The sequence below is a fragment of the Leishmania major genome, chromosome 26, assembly GCF_000002725.2.
Source record: "Leishmania major strain Friedlin complete genome, chromosome 26".
NCBI classification, from domain to species: domain Eukaryota; phylum Euglenozoa; class Kinetoplastea; order Trypanosomatida; family Trypanosomatidae; genus Leishmania; species Leishmania major.
The window spans coordinates 608,858-633,850 of record NC_007267.2 but is presented as its reverse complement, the minus strand read 5'-3'; the positions used below and the strand labels follow the sequence as shown (position 1 = coordinate 633,850).

Below are 24,993 nucleotides of genomic sequence, written 5' to 3'. Positions count from 1 at the left end.
CATGTGGTGGGCCCCGCTTCGTCAGAGCCTTTGCGAGCAGGAGTCACATGAAGAAACGGAGATACGGTGTGCAGAGCTCTCACACTCGCTCGCTTTCCGCCTCTGACGGCACGATAGACGGTTCGAGCAGCGTCAAGGGTGATAAAGAGTGTGAGAGCATCCGAACACCTCTGCCCACGGTACATCGAAGAGTTACGTGTGGCAGTGGACCAAAGTGCTGAAAAGAAGGGGAGGCACTCCAACGGTTTTGCTAGCCGGGGCCTTCATGTCAGCTTTTTCCTTGTCCCGATTGGTGACCCACACATTGGAGAGAAAGAAGAGAGACGAAACTCAGCAGCACGCACGCCCGATCAAGCCGACCACACGCGCACAAACACACACGTGCGTCGGACGCCAGCATCGATGCCGAGAGCAAAGCAAGAAGATGCCCTGCGTCAAGACAGAAGGCGAAATGAAGTGGACCTCAAATAAACTAAAAAAGAGGCTGTGGAAGAGAGAACCAACTGAGAGCGTGAAAACCCCATGCACATCGATCTATACATAAATTGGCAGACAATGGCACACATGGAAGAGAAGCGGAAGCAAGCAAGGGGGGGGGGGGGGGGGTATACAGCAACAAGAGAGAGGAGGTCGAACGATATCTGTGCATGATGATGGATTCCAATGCATGCGCCCCGCTCTTCCCAGCTGGCGGGTTTGCTATTACCGATGAAGAGTATGACAAGCTGCAATCCTTCGCCTTGCGCTCACGATAACACTACGCAAGAAGACGAATACCTACTTATCTTTATTTTGTCCCGTCATTCAAGGATCCCTGTCTCTTCAGTATAGTGGGCCTGCGCTACGCCCCTCATGGCTGATAAGAAGCCACAAGACGGCCTGTCTGCAAGAGTATGCGTTAAACGAATGTAGCGACATGGGAGGAACACGCCCAGGATACCGAGAAATGTATGAATGCGTGCAGTCTCCTCTGCCCCCGTCACACACGGCGGGAAGCCTCCTCTGATGAGTTCCAAAGGTGATGTGTGTCTCACACAAAATATGTGAATGCACGGGAACGTGCGCGGCAGAGCCCCGAATAACCTAACCCTAGGGTCCGCGCTCCAGCCTACACCACCGCCTATGGCGTCGTAACGCAGTTTTCACCAGCTGTGCGAGCCTCGCCACTTTCAGAAAACAAAGCAGCCAATCAGCCAGAAAAGGGCGCAACTGTAACCAGAGTCACCGTCGGAGCCTCCCTCTTCCCTGACACGAAACACGGCGCGTTGTCCTCTCGTCAATTCGGCAAATCGGTGGCCTGCCTCAAAGGCACTCCTGGGAGACCCGCCCTTTTTGACAGAGCCAGGTGATGTGGCTTGGGTTATCCACGCTGATGGCACTGAGCACTTCCTTTTGGCTTATGCTTGCGCACCGCGGCACGCAAGTACTTCATCGGGAGCTCCATTGGAATGATTCTCGTGTTGCTCTGCAACGACCCGTGGTGCCACTTGCGAAAACCCGTTCTTGCGTGTATAAGCGAACAACCGCCCCAACGTGGCACTGTCTGCCTCGGCCATTCCACGTCAAATGGCCAGGGCGGGTTACAGCGTTGCTGACCAACAACATGAGCGAACGTCGCGCCGTCTCGGCTCGCTCATGAGACACTACCAGGCCCACAGGCAATTTCGTCTGCAAGAAGCGACTCCGCAGTCTTGCCCGACAAATCCCTGTATGTGCCTCCCCACGCCCTCACGTCCTTGAGAGCAAACTCACCCTCCACACCGGTGGCTTCCTCGCTCGTTGTAAGACTTTGTTGGTCAGAAGAATGGGTCAGAAACCCGCTCTCACAGCTCTGGGGAGCTAGCGGTGCCTTCTCAGCTTCGTGGTGCAGCCCGAGAATAAGGGACGTGTGAGTGACAAAGGTCTCCACCACGTTCTCCAACTCGCTCGTCATGCTCATCACCTTGAGAGCAGGACGTAACAAAGACGCTGTGTTTCGACTCAGTCTTTGTGCGAAGATCCCCTGCATGACGTCGAAGGAAGTCACCGAACGCATCAGGGATGGCCTTCGCTGTGTCGCCACCCTCATCCACGGCCGCCACAGCTTGTCAAATGGCCTCCACTAACGCTTCCAAATGTGCTGTGTGCTGGAATGAGGATATCCATGTCTTTCTCCAAAGTCGAGACTCGAGTGGCTAGCTGACCATCCTACGCACAGATCTGGTCCCCTGTCAACCTTTCCATTGTAGTTATTCCTTCACTGTAGCGCTACTCGAGCAGGTGTACTTCACATGTTATGAAAGAGCCGTTGCTCGCACCGATTGTGCCACACTTCAAAAATACTTAATGTGTTGCAAAACCTGAACTTGCAGGGGTTGATGTTGTACCCGCTGTACATGTGCAGAAACAAAACGCTAAAAGTAACTCGATTCCTCGAGATCTCACAAGAAATTTTTGTTCGTTCCCATGGCACGCGTCCATTCCTGCGACATGCGCTAAGCTCCACTCCACCGGGTCTGTCACGGGCACCCATCGCGCCGTGCAACGCAGCCGCAGACACGCACCACAGCAGTGCGCCCAGTCATCTGTGCACGGCCCCTGACCCAAACACTGTCCACCCACCCGCTCCACAGGTCGTCTCAGCCTCCCCAGCCGTAGGCAGTGTGAGGACCGAGCGAGACGCGTTGGAATCACGCTGACGCCGTGCTCATTGCATGGATGGCACAAGCATGCTTACAGTCGCGGGTCGCACCAGCGCAACGCCGTCCAGGGATTGACCGCCGGCATCCGTGCCACTGCATCGCGCTGACCTCCCCACGGCCTAGGCACCCTGGCCCTGTCACCCACCAGGGGTGGGCCGACAGTGGCTGGAACAGAGGGCCACCTGGCCTCCCCACACAGAGTGGGCACTGACCCCTGAAATGCCGCGCACTCAAAGGGTTCCTTCCCCTGTCATGAGGGCGAAGAAGAAATCCAAACAAGCAAAGATCCAACACCTGTAATCATGCGCCATGCGTCTATGCTTTCGGTACCCTCTATTGCTCTTCTCCTGTTCCCCTCGCTACGTTCTCATTGTTTTTCGTTTCTGGCAAACACCTCAGCAAACAAAAAAGAGGGAGATGGACGAGGGGAACTCGGAGAGGCAACTGGGAGTGGAAGACAGTTCTTTCAACGCGGCCTCCCTCCCTATCGTCGACAGCCCTGCTGGCCATACATCATTTGCTGTGTCTCTCTTTGTGTCGCGCTAACCCTGCGAGCAGCCCGTTCCACTTTTAATGCGCTCGTATAGAAAGCGTCGGCGTCGCCGCTCATCGGTGTGCGCAGCCGTGTATTTTCTTCGGGTGTGCGGGTTCTCTTCTAAAATGTGAAGCAGAAGGATGCGTCGGTGTGCGTGAGTGTGAATTAGTGTTGTGTTTTCTGTGTTAACATGCGGAATAGTGTAGGGTGCAATGTACAGCACTCAGATCCGAACATGTGCGTCCGTCTTGGCGGAAGAAAGAGCAAGGAGAAGGAGCGGAAACACAGGGACAGGACATATAGACAGAGGAAACACACTCCAAAACACAATGTCCCGGCATCTAGAATACCAGACACACCCATACTTCTCGCGATGTGGCACTTGGCCACGAACACGTCAGCAAATAGAAGCTCACAGCCACAGTTCACATACGTCTGTTACACCACGGCGAAATCCTAGTCGCCTTGGACGAACCGCCTGAAGCTGAATTGGGCCACGCATAAAACAGGAGCTTCTTGTCCTTCCTCGAGCCCTTTTCGGATACATGCTGCTTGATCGGCGCCAGACGGCCCCGGACACAAACACACATACAGCGAACAGAAAGAAGAGAAGAACGAGGGGGAAAGGAGGAGGGAGAAGTGAGGAGAGCAAAGACGAACAAACCTACTGAGATATGCACACCAACATCCATACACAAGAGACAAGGACGAGGTGCACTGCGCACCGCCTTCCTTTCCTGGCGCCCTCACAGAACCTTGTCCCGACAAGCCCCCCCCCTCACCTTTTCCCTCTCCTGTCCTCGGAGCAGTATGAGCACCTCCGCACGCAAACGAAGAAAAGGAGAAAGAGAACTCTCGTGCAGGTGCTCGCGTACCACCATTACCGGCATCTGACCCATTACACCCTCATCGAGGGCGCTTTCGTGTCTGGCAGACAACAATAACGAAAAAGAGGGAAAAAGCACGAATAACGAAAGAACACCCCCATCAGCTGCTGTGCTTCCGACCGCGGAGAGAGAGGGCATTCGCGTGCTAGAGAGGCGGTCATTGAGCATGCGGCACCTCGTCTTCCTGCCCCTCTGCTCCTCCGCTAACTCTCTTACGCAGACCGTAAGGAAAACACGGATTGGCTTGATGGGTCGAGAGGATTGCTATGCTTCGCGTCAAAAATCGTCTCCAGCTTCATCAGAGATGAAGCTGTGGCATTGCCGGAAAGCAGAGAATGCATGAGAAGATCACCAGCTCCCCAGCGCCGCTCAGGGTCAAGTTGGAAGCACTTCGCCAAAAAGTCGATCAAGACCGCGTTTTGCGGCACCCTCGTCAGGTAGTCCACGGTGGATGTCATCTCACCCAGCAGCGATGAGTTCTGCATGAAGGGGGTCGGGCACGCAAACAGCTCGCACACAAGGCAGCCGATAGACCATATGTCGCAGCTCAGTGAGTGGGGGTCACCCTTGTAGACCTCCGGGGCCATGTACCGGAATGTGCCTCGCACCTCTTTGCCCGCATTGCCCTGAATCGCAGTACCAAAATCGGTCAACTTCACCGTCTCGCCCTTTAAAAGAATGTTCTGGGGTTTGACATCTCGATGGGCGATGCCTCGACTGTGCAAGTAAGCAATGGCGGTCAGAACTTGCCGAATGATCTGCACGACGGACAGGTGGGCCGGCTTTTGCCGCCGTCCTACAATGATGTCTGTTAGAGAAGCCTCGCACAGCTCCATGAACAAGCTTACGTTGTTGTCCTTGCGCTCGCAGTGGAAGTAGTGCACAATGTTGGGGTGGTTCAGACTGCACATGATGGAGACCTCGTTCAGCAACGTGCTAATCGACGACTCGACGTTCTGCGAGAAGTAGAACATCTTCACCGCCATCTTGCCGCCGGTAAGATCGCTAGTCGCCTCGTACACGGCACCGTACGACCCGCGCCCGAGCAGCTTGCCGCGCGTCCATGGTGAGTCCTGCCGCAGCGTGAGGATTCGCTCACGCTCCTCGCGGGCGGAGATGGCGTTCTTCTTCATAGACACCGCCTTGCCAACCTCCAAGATGAGCTGCTGCACATCCCGTCGCACAAGCGGCATGCGAATCGCGTGCTGCACATCGCCTGGAACTGGCATCTGGGCATCGATCAGCGGGATCACCATGGCGCCGTGGTCGTTGTTCATGAGAAGATCACGGGACGAGCTGAGCCACTCGCTGTCGCAAATAATCACATCTACATCACATGGGCGGGCAGACAAGCGTTGCTCGAGGTCGCTGCGCTCGCGCACGCTGGCGAGAGAGACAAACATGGTCTTGAGCAATATAAGGGACAAGTTGTGTTGATCCACCATGTTCGTGATGGCGGTCACCACGTTCACCGTGCAGTTGATGATGGCCCTGGCCTGCGTGATCTGCAGCGCCTGGTCGGAGGTAGGGTTGGCATCGCCCTCGTCGCCGTCGTCCAAGATCGGTGCCACTTGACATGGGAAATGCAGCACCACGCGCTCCTCGAGAAGGTACACGCTTCCTGCCGTGCTGCGCAACAGCTGCTCCAGCTGTTGCTCCAGCTGCGCCTGATCCCACGGCCGGCACTTGGGGCCCAGCAGCACGGTCACGGCCAGCGAAAAGACGTTGCCTGTCAAGTTCAGCATTTGTAGAGTTACCGTACAGTGGCCATTGGCTAGCCCGACGACGGTCCCAAACGTCTTGGCCACGTCTGGGTTGACGCATAGCGTGGGCGGGAACAGCGGGTCCACAATCACCTCATGCAGCCCGATCCGATGACCCAAGGCGCGACCCAGCAGCTGCTCCACGCTTGTCCAGTCCCAGTCAGACTCCATCTCCCGCGCGAGGGCTTCCACGTGGTTTGCCAGACCGTTCCTGACAAAGCGCCTCAGGGAGTTGACGAGAGTGGAATCTTCGTGCGACAGAGAGGAGCGCTCCGATAAGAAGGACAAGGCACCGATTGTTTCGCTCACTTGATAGTTGTGCATATAAATGCGGTACTCTCTCAAGTTATCGAGCGAGTTCGCGCAGATCAGCACATTACCGATGGGTTTGCTGTCGCAGTTCAGAATTGGTGCCACCACGGTGCTGAGTGTTGTTGGGGCTGCGGTGAGGGAGCAGAGCTTGATCTTAAGCAGATTTCCGCGACGCGTGTGCTTGATAAGGGAGCACACATCCTCGTCGTTGAAGCACTGGACAAGCTCGTTCAGCGGCTTGCCGATGCACCCGTCTTGCAAGAACCCCGTCATCACCTCCGCCGCGTTATTCCACCATGTAATCTGGTAGTTGCTATCGAAGGCGATCATCACCACCTGCGCATTCAGCTGCTTGCCCTCGATGTAGCCAATTCTGTTCTCGTCGCCGTAGGGGATGGTGTAGTAGCCCGTCTTGGTCTCACGACCCATCTCTAGCCGCTTCGTCCCACTGTCCCGCGGACCGTCCTTTCCCCGTTGTTTGAAGGACGGCTCTTGCAACGAATTTAGCAGGATGTCAGACGGTGACCCGCCGGCGATCAAGTACTCGTGGAATAGCTGCGAGTACAAAATGTGCAAGGAGCGCACAGCAGTGAAGAGGTTGAAGGAGACGAGGGATGCAGAGAGGACAAGAAGCACGCAAGCGACACAGCCGACGGCCAGCCCACTCGCCAGTGGGGCCTGCACGGCTGGTATGATGACTAGAGCACTGCAAGAAAAGATGACTATGAGACCGAAAGAAATCATGCTGAATGCGCACGGCGACGAGCCGTACGCGACCAGCTTGCGCCGCACCTTCCTGCTCAAGGAAAAGCGGACGCGGCAGCGATTCATATGATCGGAGCACTCCCTCGCCAGCGACAGGGACCGCTTGCGCCACAAGAGTGCCTGTGGGCCAATGTCCACCTTGTTCTCGAGGAAGACATGGCGCAGCTGATCAATGAGTTTAGGAAGCTCCTTGTCCTCTGTCTCCGTGCCGGAGACTTCGTCGAAATGTCGAAATGTGCTGGGAGGCACGCGCCCCAGAACAACCAGGCGCTGCTGAATCGTGAGGTACAGAATATCTGCGCGAGTTTTGGACTCTGGCGGCGGGGACGGCTCCGCACAAATCGTCTCGACCGCGTCGAAGTATGCATCGAGGAGGGCCGGCAGGCAGAAGATAACACGAATCACATACTCCTCGTCATCCTCGGAGGCGAGGATAGGATGCGCTAGCATCCTCAAAGCTGAAGCGAGTGTTTTTCGTTGGCTTCTGCCTCTTGGCTATATAGTTTGCTACTTCCTTGCCCTGAAACAACCTCTTTCCCTGCTTTGCTAGCGGTAGTACATGCGAAAGGTAAAGACGACAAAGCAGAGTGAAAGGAGCGGAGAGAAGACCACAAAAGAAATTGCCATGGACCAATGTGAGCAGCAGGAGCAAGCACGGAAGTGCAAAATAAGAAACACACAGTTTGGTCACCGTTGTTGCTGTTGTTTTCAATGAGACCGCGCGCACTGCTCACGAGAAAGGGGCACAGCCAACCAACGAAAGGGCAGAAAAGTGAGGAAAGGGATGTGAGAGAGGAAGAAGCGAAAGTGAGAGAGGCAGCCGAAGGCAACAGCAAACCCTTCATGAGCCTCGTCGAGGAAGCAGCAATACCGAGATGCAGAGCCAACACTGAAGAGCAAGTGGGTTCGTGCAGCAGGCCAAGAAAGCTGCTCAAGTCACCAGTACAAGCTACGACTCTCGGTGAATACTGTGAGCACAAGACAGAAGTCATCACGGTGCAGCAGCCGAGAACTTTTTGACATCGCATGGGCGCGCCGAACAGAGTACCCCCGGTCCATACGCAAGCACATGTGCGCGCGGCTCGTCCGGTATTATTGGAGGCCATTGAACAATGAACCTCGAGCACACGTCCAACCTTTGCTGTCTCATGTGTGTGAGCTGCCCCCCTCCCTCAACAAAAAAAGAGCCGCACATCGATGGTGCCGGCACCTTAGAGTTTGTGCCCCCCCCACACACACCACCCACACACACACATACACTAGTGTCGCACTAAAGTACCAGCTTCTTCTCTTTTTGCTGCTTGGCTTGAAAGCTGTGTCTACACACAGGAGAACGGACAGTATGCAAACACCGAAAAGGAGGGCGCGCCCGCTAACGGAAACCCCCCCCAACTTCGACTGCGCACAACAACAAAAGAAAAGAGAGAGACGCAAGAAGCTGTGAAGCGTTTCCAGAGAAAAGGCGGCAGAGAGTCGGAAAAAAAAAACACAAAGAAGAACCGAAGACGCAAGAAAGGTGTAATTTACATAACTAAGAGTCGCGCTCCCGGCTTCTCCCGTCCTGTGTGAGGGACGACGGAACACGTGCGGCAATGGGGACAAGGGGTGAGGAATCGGTGCAAGCTGCACCAGTGTTTTGTGTCAGCTTGCGCCGGGTGTGGAAGGGGGGGTTAAAGAGGTGCGAATACGCAGCAATACCACCTGCCCGTTCGGACAATTGCGTTTGGTTCCCGCTTCCACCTCAGGACTTGCCGCTTGAAACACGGCTTTGCATTTTCCGTGCCTTCAGCTTGTGTGCCGATGAGGACGACGAGGAGCGCTGCGGGCTTGCACTCGCGCTGCGATACCCTGGGATACCAGACGCGGACTTCGGCCCACGCGTGCCCTTAGCTTTCTTCCCACCTCCCTTTTTCTTCGCCTGCGATCGGCTCCTTCCACTAGCACGCGCCGAAGGAGGCCGTTTGCTCCCCTTGCGACGCCTCGATCTGCGAAGCGATGAGCTGTGGTGGGCTCGCCCGACTGTGCTTTGCCGCTTCTTCATATTCGCGTTTATGGAGCTGCTGTGCAGCTGCGCTCTGGCAGCAAGTTGCCTGTCTAGCGAAGTGAACAGCAGGTCTGCGGGAAGCTCGGGCCTTGCAGCAAACTCGCTATCATCTGGCTGGCAGCGATCGAGCACCGGAAGCAGTGTCACCAAGTCTGCCGAAGAGCGCGCTCGCGGCGCGCCGAGAGATGGAAGCAGCTCGTCTCTCGAACCTCCTAGCCGCCCTCCACCAGACAAACGCTGCCTGGCCGCATCGAGTCCGTACGTCTCGCGATGGCTGACGTAGTGCGTAGCAAGGTTGCCCACCCTTGACCCGACGTTGTAGGCGCCGTTCTCGTACCGCACAAGCGAGGCATCTGCGTAGCGGGGCACCACCGCCCGCATCGCGTCGTCAAGCACTTCGTCCTCTTCAGAAGTGTCCCCGTCAAATAAGTTTGTCTGCACGTGAGATCTGCCAACGTTGTACTGGCGCCTCCCCTCTCGTACCACTCGCGGCACGTCAGTGAGTAAAGTGGAGAAGGTGCGGCTGCTACGGTTACGCGGGAGTGGGCAGTGCCGCTCACCCGTCAGCGATGCACGCATGGACGTGAGGCTCTGCTCCTGCTCGAAAGCATAGCTGAGACGCTTATGCGAGGCTGAGGCGTGCAGCTCGCTGTTGCTGCTTTGCCCACTGCCACTGAGCACATCCTCCTCTGTGCCTACGCTGCCGCCGTCGCCACCTCGGTTGGCCGCAGCTTTCAGCTCATAGTCGCGTGCAAAATGAGCTGGATCCGCTAAGCCTCGCTCTTGAAGCTTCAAGATAAGACTCTTCACGTCCTTGCGCAGCAGGGGCTCGCTCACGTTCACGATCTCCCACGTAGTCTCCCCGTGAACCCTAACCTTGCGAACCATCATAGAGACGCAGCTGCTGCTGGGCGTGCCGTAAATACACAGCGGTACCAGGCAGAGCGGCGTCGAGCTCCTCGGCCGCCTCACCATGTAGAACACATTGCGCTCGCGGTTCAAGCACGTGTCCTTTGAGTACAATGTTGCAGAAACGAGAAACCCGGCGCACATGTCGAGGCGACGCAGATTCACCTCCACACCGTCCGCGGCTGCCATGGCAATGGGTCCGTTGCTCGTGGCGGTGCGACTGACAAGGACGCCGGAGTCCTCATCGAACGCTTCATCCTCGCCGTCTCCCAAGGACTCTCCTTTGGGCCCGGTAATGTTGAAGTTGCAGTACCCACCTGTGGCCGGCTCCGTTCCTAGCACGACAAGGTGCGGTTTGTGGTGAAGCCCCTTGGAATCGGTGGTGGTACGTCCCGTGGCAACGTAGTCCATTTTAGCCAGCTCATCGTAGAAAATGCACACCGCCGTGTCAAAAAAGAGCGGAGCATCAGCGGCTATGTCGGCCAGCGCTCTCACTTCGTTCCCTCCGCCCATCGCTCTCGGTGCGAAAGGGGCCGCAGTCTGATCGTCGACGTCGACCGCCCCGCTGACGTCCCTCAGCCCCGATGCAGAGGGACGCAAAATTGAGGACCCGGTAGCACTTTTCTTTTCGGCGGGCCGCGCATCATTCCCCGTTGATGAGGTCTGTATTTTTGACTTGCTGGTGGCGATGTTGACGCCGGTTGCTTGGCTTATGGACTCTTGAGAAGAGTCTCCCACAGGCGAACTGTCAATTGTCTCCGCTTTCAGTGCGGAGGCCTTTGCCGCTTTGGTGCGATCGTGGTGCCTCGGGCGGAACAGCACAATCTCAAACTCTGAAGACTTGCAGCTGAGAGCTATCGACTCGCCGGGGCGCAGCACCCGTGCATGGATTTCAACCCTCTTGACCATTGACGTCACCAACCTAAAGGTGCAACAAAGCACGTCAGGGGCAAAGAAGATTAGAAACTATGATGTGATTGAGCGTGCCGGAAGGAGGTAGAGTGTTGTTTTTCCCGCCGGTCATCGGATTCGCGGCGTCCCAAAACATGTGAAATGGAGCTGTACGATTGAAGTCAGTGTGGAAACATGACTCAAGTGCGAAAGAGACGCAGGAGAGCATTACAAAAAGTGGTTTTTCAGAGTTGCCGCTCGGTGGCATAATATCGTATCATAAAAGTCAACCATTTCCGCGTGCAGGATGTGCTGAGCGCGGGAGTTCCTAAGTCGCCCCAGCATTTCTCATACGTGTGCTGCCTCTTTGTCCTCTGACTTCCTCCTTGGGAACTTAGCCGTTCGCTGGCCTTCCCAATGGCATGTTCATTGCTTGAGGTCCATTACGCCGTGACAGTGGCGATGGTACAGTAAAAAGCGACACAGTCATCATGAGCTGCACGCGCTTGAGCAGAATCTAAAAGGATAAAAACCACCAAGCACGGCTGATTCTTTGCTTGTAATCCGTGTTGCAACGTGAGTCGATCAAAACCGGAGCCGCTAACGTATTGATGAGACGAGTGGGCGAGGCGCACGAGTGACGGAGTCTTGAAGAGATTCCAGAATAGGTAAACAGCCGAGACGTGAAGTGGTGAATCGCGTCGCTTCAAAGTCCCGACTTTCTCTCCTGGAGCCTTCGCACACGCTTGCTCACCGATCCGATGTTGTGCTCCAATATTCTCCGTTCTCGCCGCCAAATGCGCTCGACATCCTCGTCATTGAGTCGATCCACGATCTCCCAGGAAAGCGGCTCCTCAACGCTCAACGAGCTGGCGGACAGCACCGTGCTTGAGGGGGACAGACCAGTGTCTCGAGCTCTAGATGACAGGACGGTGCTGAGCTCCGTGAGAGCTGCTTCGTGTCGGCGAAGCTGCTCGAGGCGCTCTCGCCTGAACGCTTCCTCCAGCACTAAAAGAGATAGTGAGCCCTCTGCGATAGTGAAAGCGAGTAAACGCTCCTGCCGCTGCGTTTCTATGGCGGACAAGTCCTCAGGCAGGTGTGCTGAGAGAGGTGTGTCTGTCATGTCGCTTCGTGTCTACAATACTGTGTACGCCGCTTGAGTGCTCCCCAGCAGAGGGTAAAGATCTTCCCGTCTCCGAGGCAGTTCACCAGGACATGGTGCTGTTGCGACTGCACCGGCAGGAGAGTGTGTATAGGCGAATTCATGAGGACCGAGGGTGCAAACGACGACAAAGGCGATAAACATGGTTCATGAAATGCATGACAGAAACATGTGAGGAATAAAGGAAACATTTCCCTGTACATTCAATGAGATGTCGACACCCCTCTTGCTCACTCAGTCTCTCCTCTCCCGTGAATTCCCGATGTGTCCGTCTCAAGCAGTGAGGCCAGTGTCGAGAGCTGTTGACAGCTTGCGTGCAGAGTGGACAAACCGGAGTTCCGCGCTCACTGACAACCACTACATACGTTGATGCCTAAATAATTTGCTCAACTGTTTTTCTTTCGCTTTTTTTCTGAGGGTACGACTAAGCTGACAATCGGATGGATGTGGAAAGGGGCTGGAAGAGCGGATAAACTTCAGAAGAACGTTAGCATGAGCACCAAGGGTGCCCTTTTCATCGACTATCATATCTCTCTGGACCGCCTCACTTTCGTGAACCCAACCTCATTTGCGGGAAAATAGAACGAAACCAGAAATGTTACCGACATAACAACCAATACAAAGTAGTCCTACATTCCTATGATATTTTGTATGGGGAGTGACAGAGGGTGCCGCTCCCCGTGGTCATTTCATAATGAAAGTCCGGAAGCAAACAGAAAAAAAAGCTCTTGCACTTCTTTTTTTTTGCGGGGGTCTTTTCTTGACACAGACTGCAAACACACAGCTTGTTTTCATGGCTTAGTTGATGACCTTGTTAGCGTCCTTGTAGCTTTCCAGACGCTCGATCACAGCGGGCGTCTGGAACACGTGGTCCGGAATCTCGGCGCCGCGGTACAGCGACTCCAGCAGCGAGGCAGCGCCGCGGGGAGTAGCCTCCCACTTCATCGTCTCCAAAAGAGACTTGGCGAGATACTCGACTAGCTCCATATGTGGAATCACCACCTTGGAGTAGTCGTCATCAGGGTCGGCGAATGCGTCCAGCTTGCAGCCATCCATCTCTACCTTCAGCTGACCACCCTTGTCATCGAGAATAGGGTACGCCATCAGGCTGTAGCACTTCAGTAGGCGATGGGGATCACCGAGATGCGGGGGAAGAAACACGCGAATAAACGTCTTGTTTTCCTTCGACACCTCACCGAGGCGGCGGAGCACATCGGCGTCGCGAGGGTCCATCGTGGAGGCGTACTGAGTGCGAATCCGGTCGTTCACTTCCGGCTTGCGCAGCATGCAGCTGTATATGGTGTCCAGTGCAGCATTGTCCCAGCCCTTACCGAAGAAGGTACGGGCAAACGACACTGCGGCCAGAGTAGGGATGCAGAAGCGCTTCATTCTATCGGACGAAATCTAAAAGAGAGCGTCAGTCTCGATGTGTGTTAGGAAAAAAAGGAGGTGAGAGCAGTAACAAAGAATGAGCGCGCCTCGAGATGTTGCTGCTCATGCGGTCGCACGGAGAAACAGCTCCCATAAGCTGCGCGAACTCGGTGTCATGAAAAGCCAGAATCACGACAAGACCGATGAGAGGAAAAGGTGAACGGCAGGCGCCAGTAGCAACAGCAACCTCCCTACATCATTTTATGCGAAAGCACATTTACTCGGTACCTTTGTTTGTCATCCTATACCCGCTAGTTCGCGCATGTCTTTTGCAGCCCAACACGGAAGGAAATGAAACCACAGGAAAAAAGGCAGGATGCGCCGCCGCGCCGGCAAAACACCTTGCACACGCACAAAAGATCGAACGCGAGTAAGAGCTTTAGACGATTTAATGAAAACACTCCCTCGAGAACAAGAGATGAAGAGCAACGAACCAATCCATTTCCGACCAAAGAAGGGCAGAGGCAAGAAAGCATAGAGTGACACAACACACCGCTTCAACGAAGAGCTTTTAAGTAGATGTCATCGCACTAAGCGATCTAGCGAACAGCATGACGTCCTCACTGTTTGACGAAAGCCAAAGCAGAAAACATCAATGCATGTGAAAAAATAGCATTCTGCCGTTAGGTCGCCCTTCCTTTTTCCACGAGCACGGACCATGGTGTGGCTCCGCCGCCTTCATGCGACCCGTCGATGTCGGCAGTAGCTTCTCACGTCCGGCAGAGCCGCGCTCGCGCACAACACGGCTGCAAAGGCTCACGTTCGGGTCTAGTAGAAAGTCGAACAGAGCCCCGGGCCACGACTTGGTACGGTGCAGATCAACGTAGAACTCCGGTGCGATCGTATTCAGCTTCCCTATTCGTGTCCATGGAATGTTTGGAAAGTCGTGGTGCTCGACGTGATAGCCGACATTCCACATTAGCCAGTTCAGTGGGCCGTAGTACGAGAACGTCTCTTGCCCACCGTTGCCCGCGAGCACAAAATGCTCCGAGATGAAGTGACCAGCGAGTGGGTGCCAGCTGGTGCCTAGAAAAGTACAGAGAAGGAAGTACAGCAGTGGCCACCAGCCCCAGAAGTAGTACACAAGCAGGTTGAACGTCAGCTGCACAACGTAGTTCATCACATGCAGCTTCTCAAACTTAATCGTCCGCACAACAGTAGGTCTGAGAGCGTAGAACAGCACCTGAAACGTGAGAAAGAAAAACTTGCCAGCGTAGCTTGATAGATACCTTCCCTCGAACCGCGTGGGCACATCAGAGTCAATGCCGTCCCAGCCCAAGTAACGGTGATGCTCAGCGTGGTACGTCTTGAACATCATCGCATATGGCACGGGCACCACCAGATTCACGAACAGTGCGTAAAGATCGTTGTAGAGCGGCATGAAGAAGCAGAGGCCATGCGTGGCCTCGTGAATTGCCAAGAAACAGCTGTGCGTAATTGTTCCACCCACGAAATACCCGACGAGGAGAAGAGTGGGCCACCCCATATCCTTCGCACGGTACCCAAGATAAATCTGCAGCAGAACAAACGGTGTCATTAGATACCGAAGCCACGGGTCCGGGCCGTACAGCTTCTTGATCTCCGCTCCATGTGCCTTCAGCATCTCACGGTTCCGAGTTCTGTGCGTATACTCCGTGTCAGACCAGTAGTAGTCGGCGCGGCCGCGCTTCGCAAAGATTGTCGAAATATGCTCGGGTTTTTTCCTTATGAGGTACAGTTGTCAAAGTACCCTCACGACAACGTACACCTCAGCGCATGGCATCAAGTCCCAGTGCCCACTCCGTGTCTGGGGAAGCCGAGTAGCCCCTTTGTCGAGCAATGCTGCGTCATTACTGGCTGTGGAAGGGTTTGGTGCCATAGACGTCGAGGGGTGGGGGCGATGTGTCGCTACTGATGTTTGCGGTCGGGGGCTGGATGGCGCGCCTTTGGGGCAACACGCAACAGTGAACGCGCTTCTGCCACCCATATGGTTGGCAGGGTGTCAGGGTGAATCCAATGCATCCCACTCGGCCCTCGCTGCCTACTGGTGGGGAGGCTGGGCTGCCCGAGCGATGCGCCACGTGGCGACCGGCATGCTGCAAGCGGGCGTGGGGCGGCCTGAAAGGCAGGTGTGTCGCCAGTTTTTGCGGGCGAGTTCCTGCCCCGATGGCCGAACAGGCACTGCTGTAACGTGTGTGTCGACTGCTGCGTTGCACGGCGCGATGGGTGCCCGTGGCGGACCCAGTTGAGTGGTGCTTAGCGCATGTTGTATGGCGCAGGAATGGACACTGAGGGAAACAAACTCCTTGTAAGGCACAGAAAAATAGTGGATTTGGAAAAATGCAGTTCTTCTTTCACATACATTCAAAGTGGAGCAAGCGCAGTCTAAAAAGTACCTAAACAAAATACTTGTGTCTGTGTGTGTTTTTTGATAGACGAGATTCGGGCAAGTAGGTGGAGAAAGCAAATGAAAGGGCATAGCGTAGGGAAAATTAGGTGAATGAGGAGCACAAGTCAATAAACTTTACTTTCCTGTTACCAAGCAGCTGTTTGCAATTTTCTTGCTTGACAGACTCCTAGCCTATGCTCCTTTCTCTTTTGGACTTTGTGGACTTTCTTCGTCCACTTGTCTAAAATCAGAGGTCCGCAAGGCGGTTTCGTTATTCCTCTAATACATTTATTTTCAGCTCTGAGTCGGCCTCCTTCTCCACTTGCATTTGAGCTTCCAAACCGCGAAACAAAAAGTAAACTGGAAAACATCCCTCAAAAGTCAGGCCACAAAAAGGAAAAAATACATACTCTCGCCTGAGAAAGCAATGGACGCTGTACTGGTCCAGGGAAATCAAACGCTATTATAACCTACAGCTATTTCCAATGTCACCGAACACACACTCCCTTTCTCTCACCACAAATCGAGCCAAATAAGCACAGTAGAAAAACTGCAACTCAACTGCTTTAAAAGGTAAAAGATAAGACTGAGGCAGTGGACTACGCGAAGAAAAAAAAATGTCGCGCAGCTACGTGACTGTATACAGGTAAATCTCATCACGCGCAGTTACCTGCAGACAGTGAATTTTTAGGCACTCGTACTAAAGTAGCAAGACATAATATTAACGACAAACAAATCACTTCAGCCGTCCTTTTTCCACGAGCACGGACCATGGTGTGGCTCCGCCGCCTTCATGCGACCCGTCGATGTCGGCAGTAGCTTCTCACGTCCGGCAGAGCCGCGCTCGCGCACAACACGGCTGCAAAGGCTCACGTTCGGGTCTAGTAGAAAGTCGAACAGAGCCCCGGGCCACGACTTGGTACGGTGCAGATCAACGTAGAACTCCGGTGCGATCGTATTCAGCTTCCCTATTCGTGTCCATGGAATGTTTGGAAAGTCGTGGTGCTCGACGTGATAGCCGACATTCCACATTAGCCAGTTCAGTGGGCCGTAGTACGAGAACGTCTCTTGCCCACCGTTGCCCGCGAGCACAAAATGCTCCGAGATGAAGTGACCAGCGAGTGGGTGCCAGCTGGTGCCTAGAAAAGTACAGAGAAGGAAGTACAGCAGTGGCCACCAGCCCCAGAAGTAGTACACAAGCAGGTTGAACGTCAGCTGCACAACGTAGTTCATCACATGCAGCTTCTCAAACTTAATCGTCCGCACAACAGTAGGTCTGAGAGCGTAGAACAGCACCTGAAACGTGAGAAAGAAAAACTTGCCAGCGTAGCTTGATAGATACCTTCCCTCGAACCGCGTGGGCACATCAGAGTCAATGCCGTCCCAGCCCAAGTAACGGTGATGCTCAGCGTGGTACGTCTTGAACATCATCGCATATGGCACGGGCACCACCAGATTCACGAACAGTGCGTAAAGATCGTTGTAGAGCGGCATGAAGAAGCAGAGGCCATGCGTGGCCTCGTGAATTGCCAAGAAACAGCTGTGCGTAATTGTTCCACCCACGAAATACCCGACGAGGAGAAGAGTGGGCCACCCCATATCCTTCGCACGGTACCCAAGATAAATCTGCAGCAGAACAAACGGTGTCATTAGATACCGAAGCCACGGGTCCGGGCCGTACAGCTTCTTGATCTCCGCTCCATGTGCCTTCAGCATCTCACGGTTCCGAGTTCTGTGCGTATACTCCGTGTCAGACCAGTAGTAGTCGGCGCGGCCGCGCTTCGCAAAGATTGTCGAAATATGCTCGGGTTTTTTCCTTATGAGGTACAGTTGTCAAAGTACCCTCACGACAACGTACACCTCAGCGCATGGCATCAAGTCCCAGTGCCCACTCCGTGTCTGGGGAAGCCGAGTAGCCCCTTTGTCGAGCAATGCTGCGTCATTACTGGCTGTGGAAGGGTTTGGTGCCATAGACGTCGAGGGGTGGGGGCGATGTGTCGCTACTGATGTTTGCGGTCGGGGGCTGGATGGCGCGCCTTTGGGGCAACACGCAACAGTGAACGCGCTTCTGCCACCCATATGGTTGGCAGGGTGTCAGGGTGAATCCAATGCATCCCACTCGGCCCTCGCTGCCTACTGGTGGGGAGGCTGGGCTGCCCGAGCGATGCGCCACGTGGCGACCGGCATGCTGCAAGCGGGCGTGGGGCGGCCTGAAAGGCAGGTGTGTCGCCAGTTTTTGCGGGCGAGTTCCTGCCCCGATGGCCGAACAGGCACTGCTGTAACGTGTGTGTCGACTGCTGCGTTGCACGGCGCGATGGGTGCCCGTGGCGGACCCAGTTGAGTGGTGCTTAGCGCATGTTGTATGGCGCAGGAATGGACACTGAGGGAAACAAACTCCTTGTAAGGCACAGAAAAATAGTGGATTTGGAAAAATGCAGTTCTTCTTTCACATACATTCAAAGTGGAGCAAGCGCAGTCTAAAAAGTACCTAAACAAAATACTTGTGTCTGTGTGTGTTTTTTGATAGACGAGATTCGGGCAAGTAGGTGGAGAAAGCAAATGAAAGGGCATAGCGTAGGGAAAATTAGGTGAATGAGGAGCACAAGTCAATAAACTTTACTTTCCTGTTACCAAGCAGCTGTTTGCAATTTTCTTGCTTGACAGACTCCTAGCCTATGCTCCTTTCTCTTTTGGACTTTGTGGACTTTCTTCGTCCACTTGTCTAAAATCAGAGGTCCGCAAGGCGGTTTCGTTATTCCTCTAATACATTTATTTTCAGCTCTGAGTCGGCCTCCTTCTCCACTTGCATTTGAGCTTCCAAACCGCGAAACAAAAAGTAAACTGGAAAACATCCCTCAAAAGTCAGGCCACAAAAAGGAAAAAATACATACTCTCGCCTGAGAAAGCAATGGACGCTGTACTGGTCCAGGGAAATCAAACGCTATTATAACCTACAGCTATTTCCAATGTCACCGAACACACACTCCCTTTCTCTCACCACAAATCGAGCCAAATAAGCACAGTAGAAAAACTGCAACTCAACTGCTTTAAAAGGTAAAAGATAAGACTGAGGCAGTGGACTACGCGAAGAAAAAAAAATGTCGCGCAGCTACGTGACTGTATACAGGTAAATCTCATCACGCGCAGTTACCTGCAGACAGTGAATTTTTAGGCACTCGTACTAAAGTAGCAAGACATAATATTAACGACAAACAAATCACTTCAGCCGTCCTTTTTCCACGAGCACGGACCATGGTGTGGCTCCGCCGCCTTCATGCGACCCGTCGATGTCGGCAGTAGCTTCTCACGTCCGGCAGAGCCGCGCTCGCGCACAACACGGCTGCAAAGGCTCACGTTCGGGTCTAGTAGAAAGTCGAACAGAGCCCCGGGCCACGACTTGGTACGGTGCAGATCAACGTAGAACTCCGGTGCGATCGTATTCAGCTTCCCTATTCGTGTCCATGGAATGTTTGGAAAGTCGTGGTGCTCGACGTGATAGCCGACATTCCACATTAGCCAGTTCAGTGGGCCGTAGTACGAGAACGTCTCTTGCCCACCGTTGCCCGCGAGCACAAAATGCTCCGAGATGAAGTGACCAGCGAGTGGGTGCCAGCTGGTGCCTAGAAAAGTACAGAGAAGGAAGTACAGCAGTGGCCACCAGCCCCAGAAGTAGTACACAAGCAGGTTGAACGTCAGCTGCACAACGTAGTTCATCACATGCAGCTTCTCAAACTTAATCGTCCGCACAACAGTAGGTCTGAGAGCGTAGAACAGCACCTGAAACGTGAGAAAGAAAAACTTGCCAGCGTAGCTTGATAGATACCTTCCCTCGAACCGCGTGGGCACATCAGAGTCAATGCCGTCCCAGCCCAAGTAACGGTGATGCTCAGCGTGGTACGTCTTGAACATCATCGCATATGGCACGGGCACCACCAGATTCACGAACAGTGCGTAAAGATCGTTGTAGAGCGGCATGAAGAAGCAGAGGCCATGCGTGGCCTCGTGAATTGCCAAGAAACAGCTGTGCGTAATTGTTCCACCCACGAAATACCCGACGAGGAGAAGAGTGGGCCACCCCATATCCTTCGCACGGTACCCAAGATAAATCTGCAGCAGAACAAACGGTGTCATTAGATACCGAAGCCACGGGTCCGGGCCGTACAGCTTCTTGATCTCCGCTCCATGTGCCTTCAGCATCTCACGGTTCCGAGTTCTGTGCGTATACTCCGTGTCAGACCAGTAGTAGTCGGCGCGGCCGCGCTTCGCAAAGATTGTCGAAATATGCTCGGGTTTTTTCCTTATGAGGTACAGTTGTCAAAGTACCCTCACGACAACGTACACCTCAGCGCATGGCATCAAGTCCCAGTGCCCACTCCGTGTCTGGGGAAGCCGAGTAGCCCCTTTGTCGAGCAATGCTGCGTCATTACTGGCTGTGGAAGGGTTTGGTGCCATAGACGTCGAGGGGTGGGGGCGATGTGTCGCTACTGATGTTTGCGGTCGGGGGCTGGATGGCGCGCCTTTGGGGCAACACGCAACAGTGAACGCGCTTCTGCCACCCATATGGTTGGCAGGGTGTCAGGGTGAATCCAATGCATCCCACTCGGCCCTCGCTGCCTACTGGTGGGGAGGCTGGGCTGCCCGAGCGATGCGCCACGTGGCGACCGGCATGCTGCAAGCGGGCGTGGGGCGGCCTGAAAGGCAGGTGTGTCGCCAGTTTTTGCGGGCGAGTTCCTGCCCCGATGGCCGAACAGGCACTGCTGTAACGTGTGTGTCGACTGCTGCGTTGCACGGCGCGATGGGTGCCCGTGGCGGACCCAGTTGAGTGGTGCTTAGCGCATGTTGTATGGCGCAGGAATGGACACTGAGGGAAACAAACTCCTTGTAAGGCACAGAAAAATAGTGGATTTGGAAAAATGCAGTTCTTCTTTCACATACATTCAAAGTGGAGCAAGCGCAGTCTAAAAAGTACCTAAACAAAATACTTGTGTCTGTGTGTGTTTTTTGATAGACGAGATTCGGGCAAGTAGGTGGAGAAAGCAAATGAAAGGGCATAGCGTAGGGAAAATTAGGTGAATGAGGAGCACAAGTCAATAAACTTTACTTTCCTGTTACCAAGCAGCTGTTTGCAATTTTCTTGCTTGACAGACTCCTAGCCTATGCTCCTTTCTCTTTTGGACTTTGTGGACTTTCTTCGTCCACTTGTCTAAAATCAGAGGTCCGCAAGGCGGTTTCGTTATTCCTCTAATACATTTATTTTCAGCTCTGAGTCGGCCTCCTTCTCCACTTGCATTTGAGCTTCCAAACCGCGAAACAAAAAGTAAACTGGAAAACATCCCTCAAAAGTCAGGCCACAAAAAGGAAAAAATACATACTCTCGCCTGAGAAAGCAATGGACGCTGTACTGGTCCAGGGAAATCAAACGCTATTATAACCTACAGCTATTTCCAATGTCACCGAACACACACTCCCTTTCTCTCACCACAAATCGAGCCAAATAAGCACAGTAGAAAAACTGCAACTCAACTGCTTTAAAAGGTAAAAGATAAGACTGAGGCAGTGGACTACGCGAAGAAAAAAAAATGTCGCGCAGCTACGTGACTGTATACAGGTAAATCTCATCACGCGCAGTTACCTGCAGACAGTGAATTTTTAGGCACTCGTACTAAAGTAGCAAGACATAATATTAACGACAAACAAATCACTTCAGCCGTCCTTTTTCCACGAGCACGGACCATGGTGTGGCTCCGCCGCCTTCATGCGACCCGTCGATGTCGGCAGTAGCTTCTCACGTCCGGCAGAGCCGCGCTCGCGCACAACACGGCTGCAAAGGCTCACGTTCGGGTCTAGTAGAAAGTCGAACAGAGCCCCGGGCCACGACTTGGTACGGTGCAGATCAACGTAGAACTCCGGTGCGATCGTATTCAGCTTCCCTATTCGTGTCCATGGAATGTTTGGAAAGTCGTGGTGCTCGACGTGATAGCCGACATTCCACATTAGCCAGTTCAGTGGGCCGTAGTACGAGAACGTCTCTTGCCCACCGTTGCCCGCGAGCACAAAATGCTCCGAGATGAAGTGACCAGCGAGTGGGTGCCAGCTGGTGCCTAGAAAAGTACAGAGAAGGAAGTACAGCAGTGGCCACCAGCCCCAGAAGTAGTACACAAGCAGGTTGAACGTCAGCTGCACAACGTAGTTCATCACATGCAGCTTCTCAAACTTAATCGTCCGCACAACAGTAGGTCTGAGAGCGTAGAACAGCACCTGAAACGTGAGAAAGAAAAACTTGCCAGCGTAGCTTGATAGATACCTTCCCTCGAACCGCGTGGGCACATCAGAGTCAATGCCGTCCCAGCCCAAGTAACGGTGATGCTCAGCGTGGTACGTCTTGAACATCATCGCATATGGCACGGGCACCACCAGATTCACGAACAGTGCGTAAAGATCGTTGTAGAGCGGCATGAAGAAGCAGAGGCCATGCGTGGCCTCGTGAATTGCCAAGAAACAGCTGTGCGTAATTGTTCCACCCACGAAATACCCGACGAGGAGAAGAGTGGGCCACCCCATATCCTTCGCACGGTACCCAAGATAAATCTGCAGCAGAACAAACGGTGTCATTAGATACCGAAGCCACGGGTCCGGGCCGTACAGCTTCTTGATCTCCGCTCCATGTGCCTTCAGCATCTCACGGTTCCGAGTTCTGTGCGTATACTCCGTGTCAGACCAGTAGTAGTCGGCGCGGCCGCGCTTCGCAAAGATTGTCGCCATTTAGTGTGTTCAATCTTTTCGGATGTCTTCGACAAGTGTGCTGTCATGTAGAAAAGATACTTGAAAAGTCAAAGAGTTATTTGACAGCGGAGAACGACACTAAAAATACACCTTGTGGACGCTGTAACGCAAGAAACCGAAGATCAGTTGCGTAGACAATAAGAAGACTCACGTGGAGTGATGGTGCAGGAAAAAGTCTGGCTAGGTGCTGGAGATGAAATGCAGCGATGCTTCTCCTTCGGTGGGAAATGTGAAACGGTGGCTCGAAGGTGGAAACCGCAGTACCAAGGAAAATGACTCTCAAGCCACTTCAGTATTTAGACTCAACAGATTATTGGAATTTCTCGAGCGCCAGCGCTTTATTTTCTCTCTTCCGTAGCGCTTGTGCTGATGGTTTGCGCGCAGGCGCAAGTTGGCGCGCTCTGTATGTTTATCTTTTTCTTTGTTCCGATGGCAAACACGACAGCACTACAACACAGCAGCGGCAATCACAAGACGCCTCAATGCCAGCGGCAGAAGAACATCAGCGCACATTGACGAGCAGCGCAGGGGAGTGTCATTCACCGCGGACGTTGCCAACAGAAGGGTTTTCGAGCAGACAAGTACGGCGCATTGTACCCATACTCACAGCGCTGGCCTCCGTGTCTACCAAGCAAAATGCACGTCCACCGCATACTCACCGTCCACAAGGTCACCCGATCGCCAACTACCACGCCGAGACCGCCACAACTATTAAAAGACGTTACACGAAAGGTGGAACGAATGTTCTCTTTTCAGATTGGTTCACACTTCTTGCAAAGCCGTCAAGAACAAATACCGCATCCTTCGCAGAACGCAGCGCGACCTGGATCCGCACATTCACGCCCTCCCCCCCCCCCCACACACACACAAGACTTTTAGCGAATCTGCACTTCGTTGAATTAATGGCCCCCTTCCCCCCGGCCACCCACCGCCTCGCGAACTGAGCTTACAAGACCCTAAAGAAGATGCGCCCCGCCTCAAAAGATAAGTCTGCATGCCACAAAAGCGGCCCTCGGTGTGATTAAGCTGTTTGAAAAAAAGTCCCCCGTCCTGTGCAAAACCGAAAAGCAGGTGCCCCCAGCCTCAAAGTGAACAAAGCCCAAACCTGAATCACCCTACAAATCAGCGCGAAGTATTTAAATACAAGCGAACAAACACCCACTCATGACGCAAACTAGTCTCCAGGGCAACTTTTCTGCGACACGCGATCATCAAAAAGTTCGCAATAGAAAAACGGGGAATGCACCGACAAAGCACCACAAGCACCGGCGCCGAAGCACAGCATATGCCCAAAGCCCCAGCCCCATCCCAACATCTCTCTTCCGAGGTCTGAACGCCAACAGCTCCTCCAGCCACCTGAAACCCTGAAAATATGGCTGCCAACACCGTGGCTGAGCACACAAGCGCCACGCGCGCCCGCAGGAGATCCAGCTAAACCGGAAAAAAAGCGCTCTTCTGGGCGCTCCTCAGGGGCACAAAACACCAAAACCTTTTGAGCATCTGATGAATCCACGGCCCCCGCGGCTTTTTTAAATGCCTATCCTCAGAAAAAGGGTGGACACAACCCCCCCCCCCGCGAGCCGAAATGCTGGGATTGGCACCGCGCCCTTGAGAAAGGAGGCCTACATTTCCCCTTTCTATGCCAGCCGCTCGCAAAAAAGCTCTGACTGAGACTTTGCCGGGCGCTGAGGACGCAAAAGGGCCAGACGGGCGCATTTCAAAATGCTTTGGCAACTGTGCCTGCGCTGCGTTGAGCTGGTGCGGCCTGCTGCTGTGAAAGCGCTTGCGCCCCCGTGCGGGGGTCATGGCGGCGGCCAAAACCGGTGCCCCACGCCCAGCCCGCAGCACCCACCGGCCCCGCGCCCCCCACCCCGGGGAAAACGGCGGCGACAGCAAGAGCCCCCGCGGCCGCAAAGTGCGACGCCGGGCGAGCCAGCACGAGAAGGCCGGGGCAGCCAAAAAAAGCAAAGCCGGTGCAGCACTTTCCCACGCACCCAGCGACCTTTTTTTTAAGTTCCAGGAACCCCAAAAGCCCCCAGATGAGGAGCAGGGCCCTTTTTCTGTCAAAAATAATAAGGGGGGAAAAAGTTTTGGAGTGTCTTCGAAGAGGGAAAACGGATAATGGCATCAAGGCCAATGCGCCGCCAACGGGGCTGCATAAAGCTGGCGCCTTTACGCAAAAACCCGCGCGCCTGAGGTCAGGGCATTTGGGATCCGTGGGCCGTCGTGCTGTGGCGAAAAAGAAAACAAGCCAGGAAAGTTTATTTAGAAACGTCTGGTGGGGGGAGTGCCATCACAAAGGAAATTGTGAGGAAACAGGTGGGAAGATCACCGAGGCAACAGGGAGCTATGCGGCAGAGATTTTTTATGGTCACAGAAAACGGCTTGGCATGCAAGAATAGTTGCCGCGTTTTTGAATCGTGTCCGCGAATAATTGTGGCAGACGTTGGCTGAACGTAGCT

At 54.0% G+C, this 24,993-nt stretch overlaps 7 protein-coding genes across 7 annotated transcripts; all 7 read right to left on the bottom strand.

The window, feature by feature from the left end:
- Window positions 1-4,315: 4,315 nt before the first annotated feature.
- On the bottom strand, window positions 4,316-7,393 carry LMJF_26_1730 (putative protein kinase; the record flags this gene model as incomplete). The annotated part of the gene is made up of 1 exon (XM_001684126.1): window positions 4,316-7,393. One exon carries the CDS (start codon window positions 7,391-7,393, stop codon window positions 4,316-4,318), a length of 3,078 nt encoding a protein of 1,025 aa, XP_001684178.1.
- A 1,291-nt stretch (window positions 7,394-8,684) lies between these two features.
- On the bottom strand, window positions 8,685-10,805 carry LMJF_26_1720 (conserved hypothetical protein; the record flags this gene model as incomplete). The annotated part of the gene is made up of 1 exon (XM_001684125.1): window positions 8,685-10,805. One exon carries the CDS (start codon window positions 10,803-10,805, stop codon window positions 8,685-8,687), a length of 2,121 nt encoding a protein of 706 aa, XP_001684177.1.
- A 1,942-nt stretch (window positions 10,806-12,747) lies between these two features.
- On the bottom strand, window positions 12,748-13,338 carry LMJF_26_1710 (putative cytochrome c oxidase subunit V; the record flags this gene model as incomplete). Its single annotated transcript, XM_001684124.1, has 1 exon — window positions 12,748-13,338. One exon carries the CDS (start codon window positions 13,336-13,338, stop codon window positions 12,748-12,750), a length of 591 nt encoding a protein of 196 aa, XP_001684176.1.
- A 634-nt stretch (window positions 13,339-13,972) lies between these two features.
- Window positions 13,973-14,983, bottom strand: LMJF_26_1700 (putative fatty acid desaturase; the record flags this gene model as incomplete). The annotated part of the gene is made up of 1 exon (XM_001684123.1): window positions 13,973-14,983. One exon carries the CDS (start codon window positions 14,981-14,983, stop codon window positions 13,973-13,975), a length of 1,011 nt encoding a protein of 336 aa, XP_001684175.1.
- A 1,506-nt stretch (window positions 14,984-16,489) lies between these two features.
- On the bottom strand, window positions 16,490-17,464 carry LMJF_26_1690 (putative fatty acid desaturase; the record flags this gene model as incomplete). Its single annotated transcript, XM_001684122.1, has 1 exon — window positions 16,490-17,464. The coding sequence occupies one exon, from the start codon at window positions 17,462-17,464 to the stop codon at window positions 16,490-16,492; it is 975 nt and encodes a 324-aa protein (XP_001684174.1).
- A 1,506-nt stretch (window positions 17,465-18,970) lies between these two features.
- LMJF_26_1680 (putative fatty acid desaturase) lies at window positions 18,971-19,945 on the bottom strand (the record flags this gene model as incomplete). Its single annotated transcript, XM_001684121.1, has 1 exon — window positions 18,971-19,945. One exon carries the CDS (start codon window positions 19,943-19,945, stop codon window positions 18,971-18,973), a length of 975 nt encoding a protein of 324 aa, XP_001684173.1.
- Window positions 19,946-21,451: 1,506 nt separating this feature from the next.
- On the bottom strand, window positions 21,452-22,426 carry LMJF_26_1670 (putative fatty acid desaturase; the record flags this gene model as incomplete). The annotated part of the gene is made up of 1 exon (XM_001684120.1): window positions 21,452-22,426. The coding sequence occupies one exon, from the start codon at window positions 22,424-22,426 to the stop codon at window positions 21,452-21,454; it is 975 nt and encodes a 324-aa protein (XP_001684172.1).
- Window positions 22,427-24,993: the final 2,567 nt, after the last annotated feature.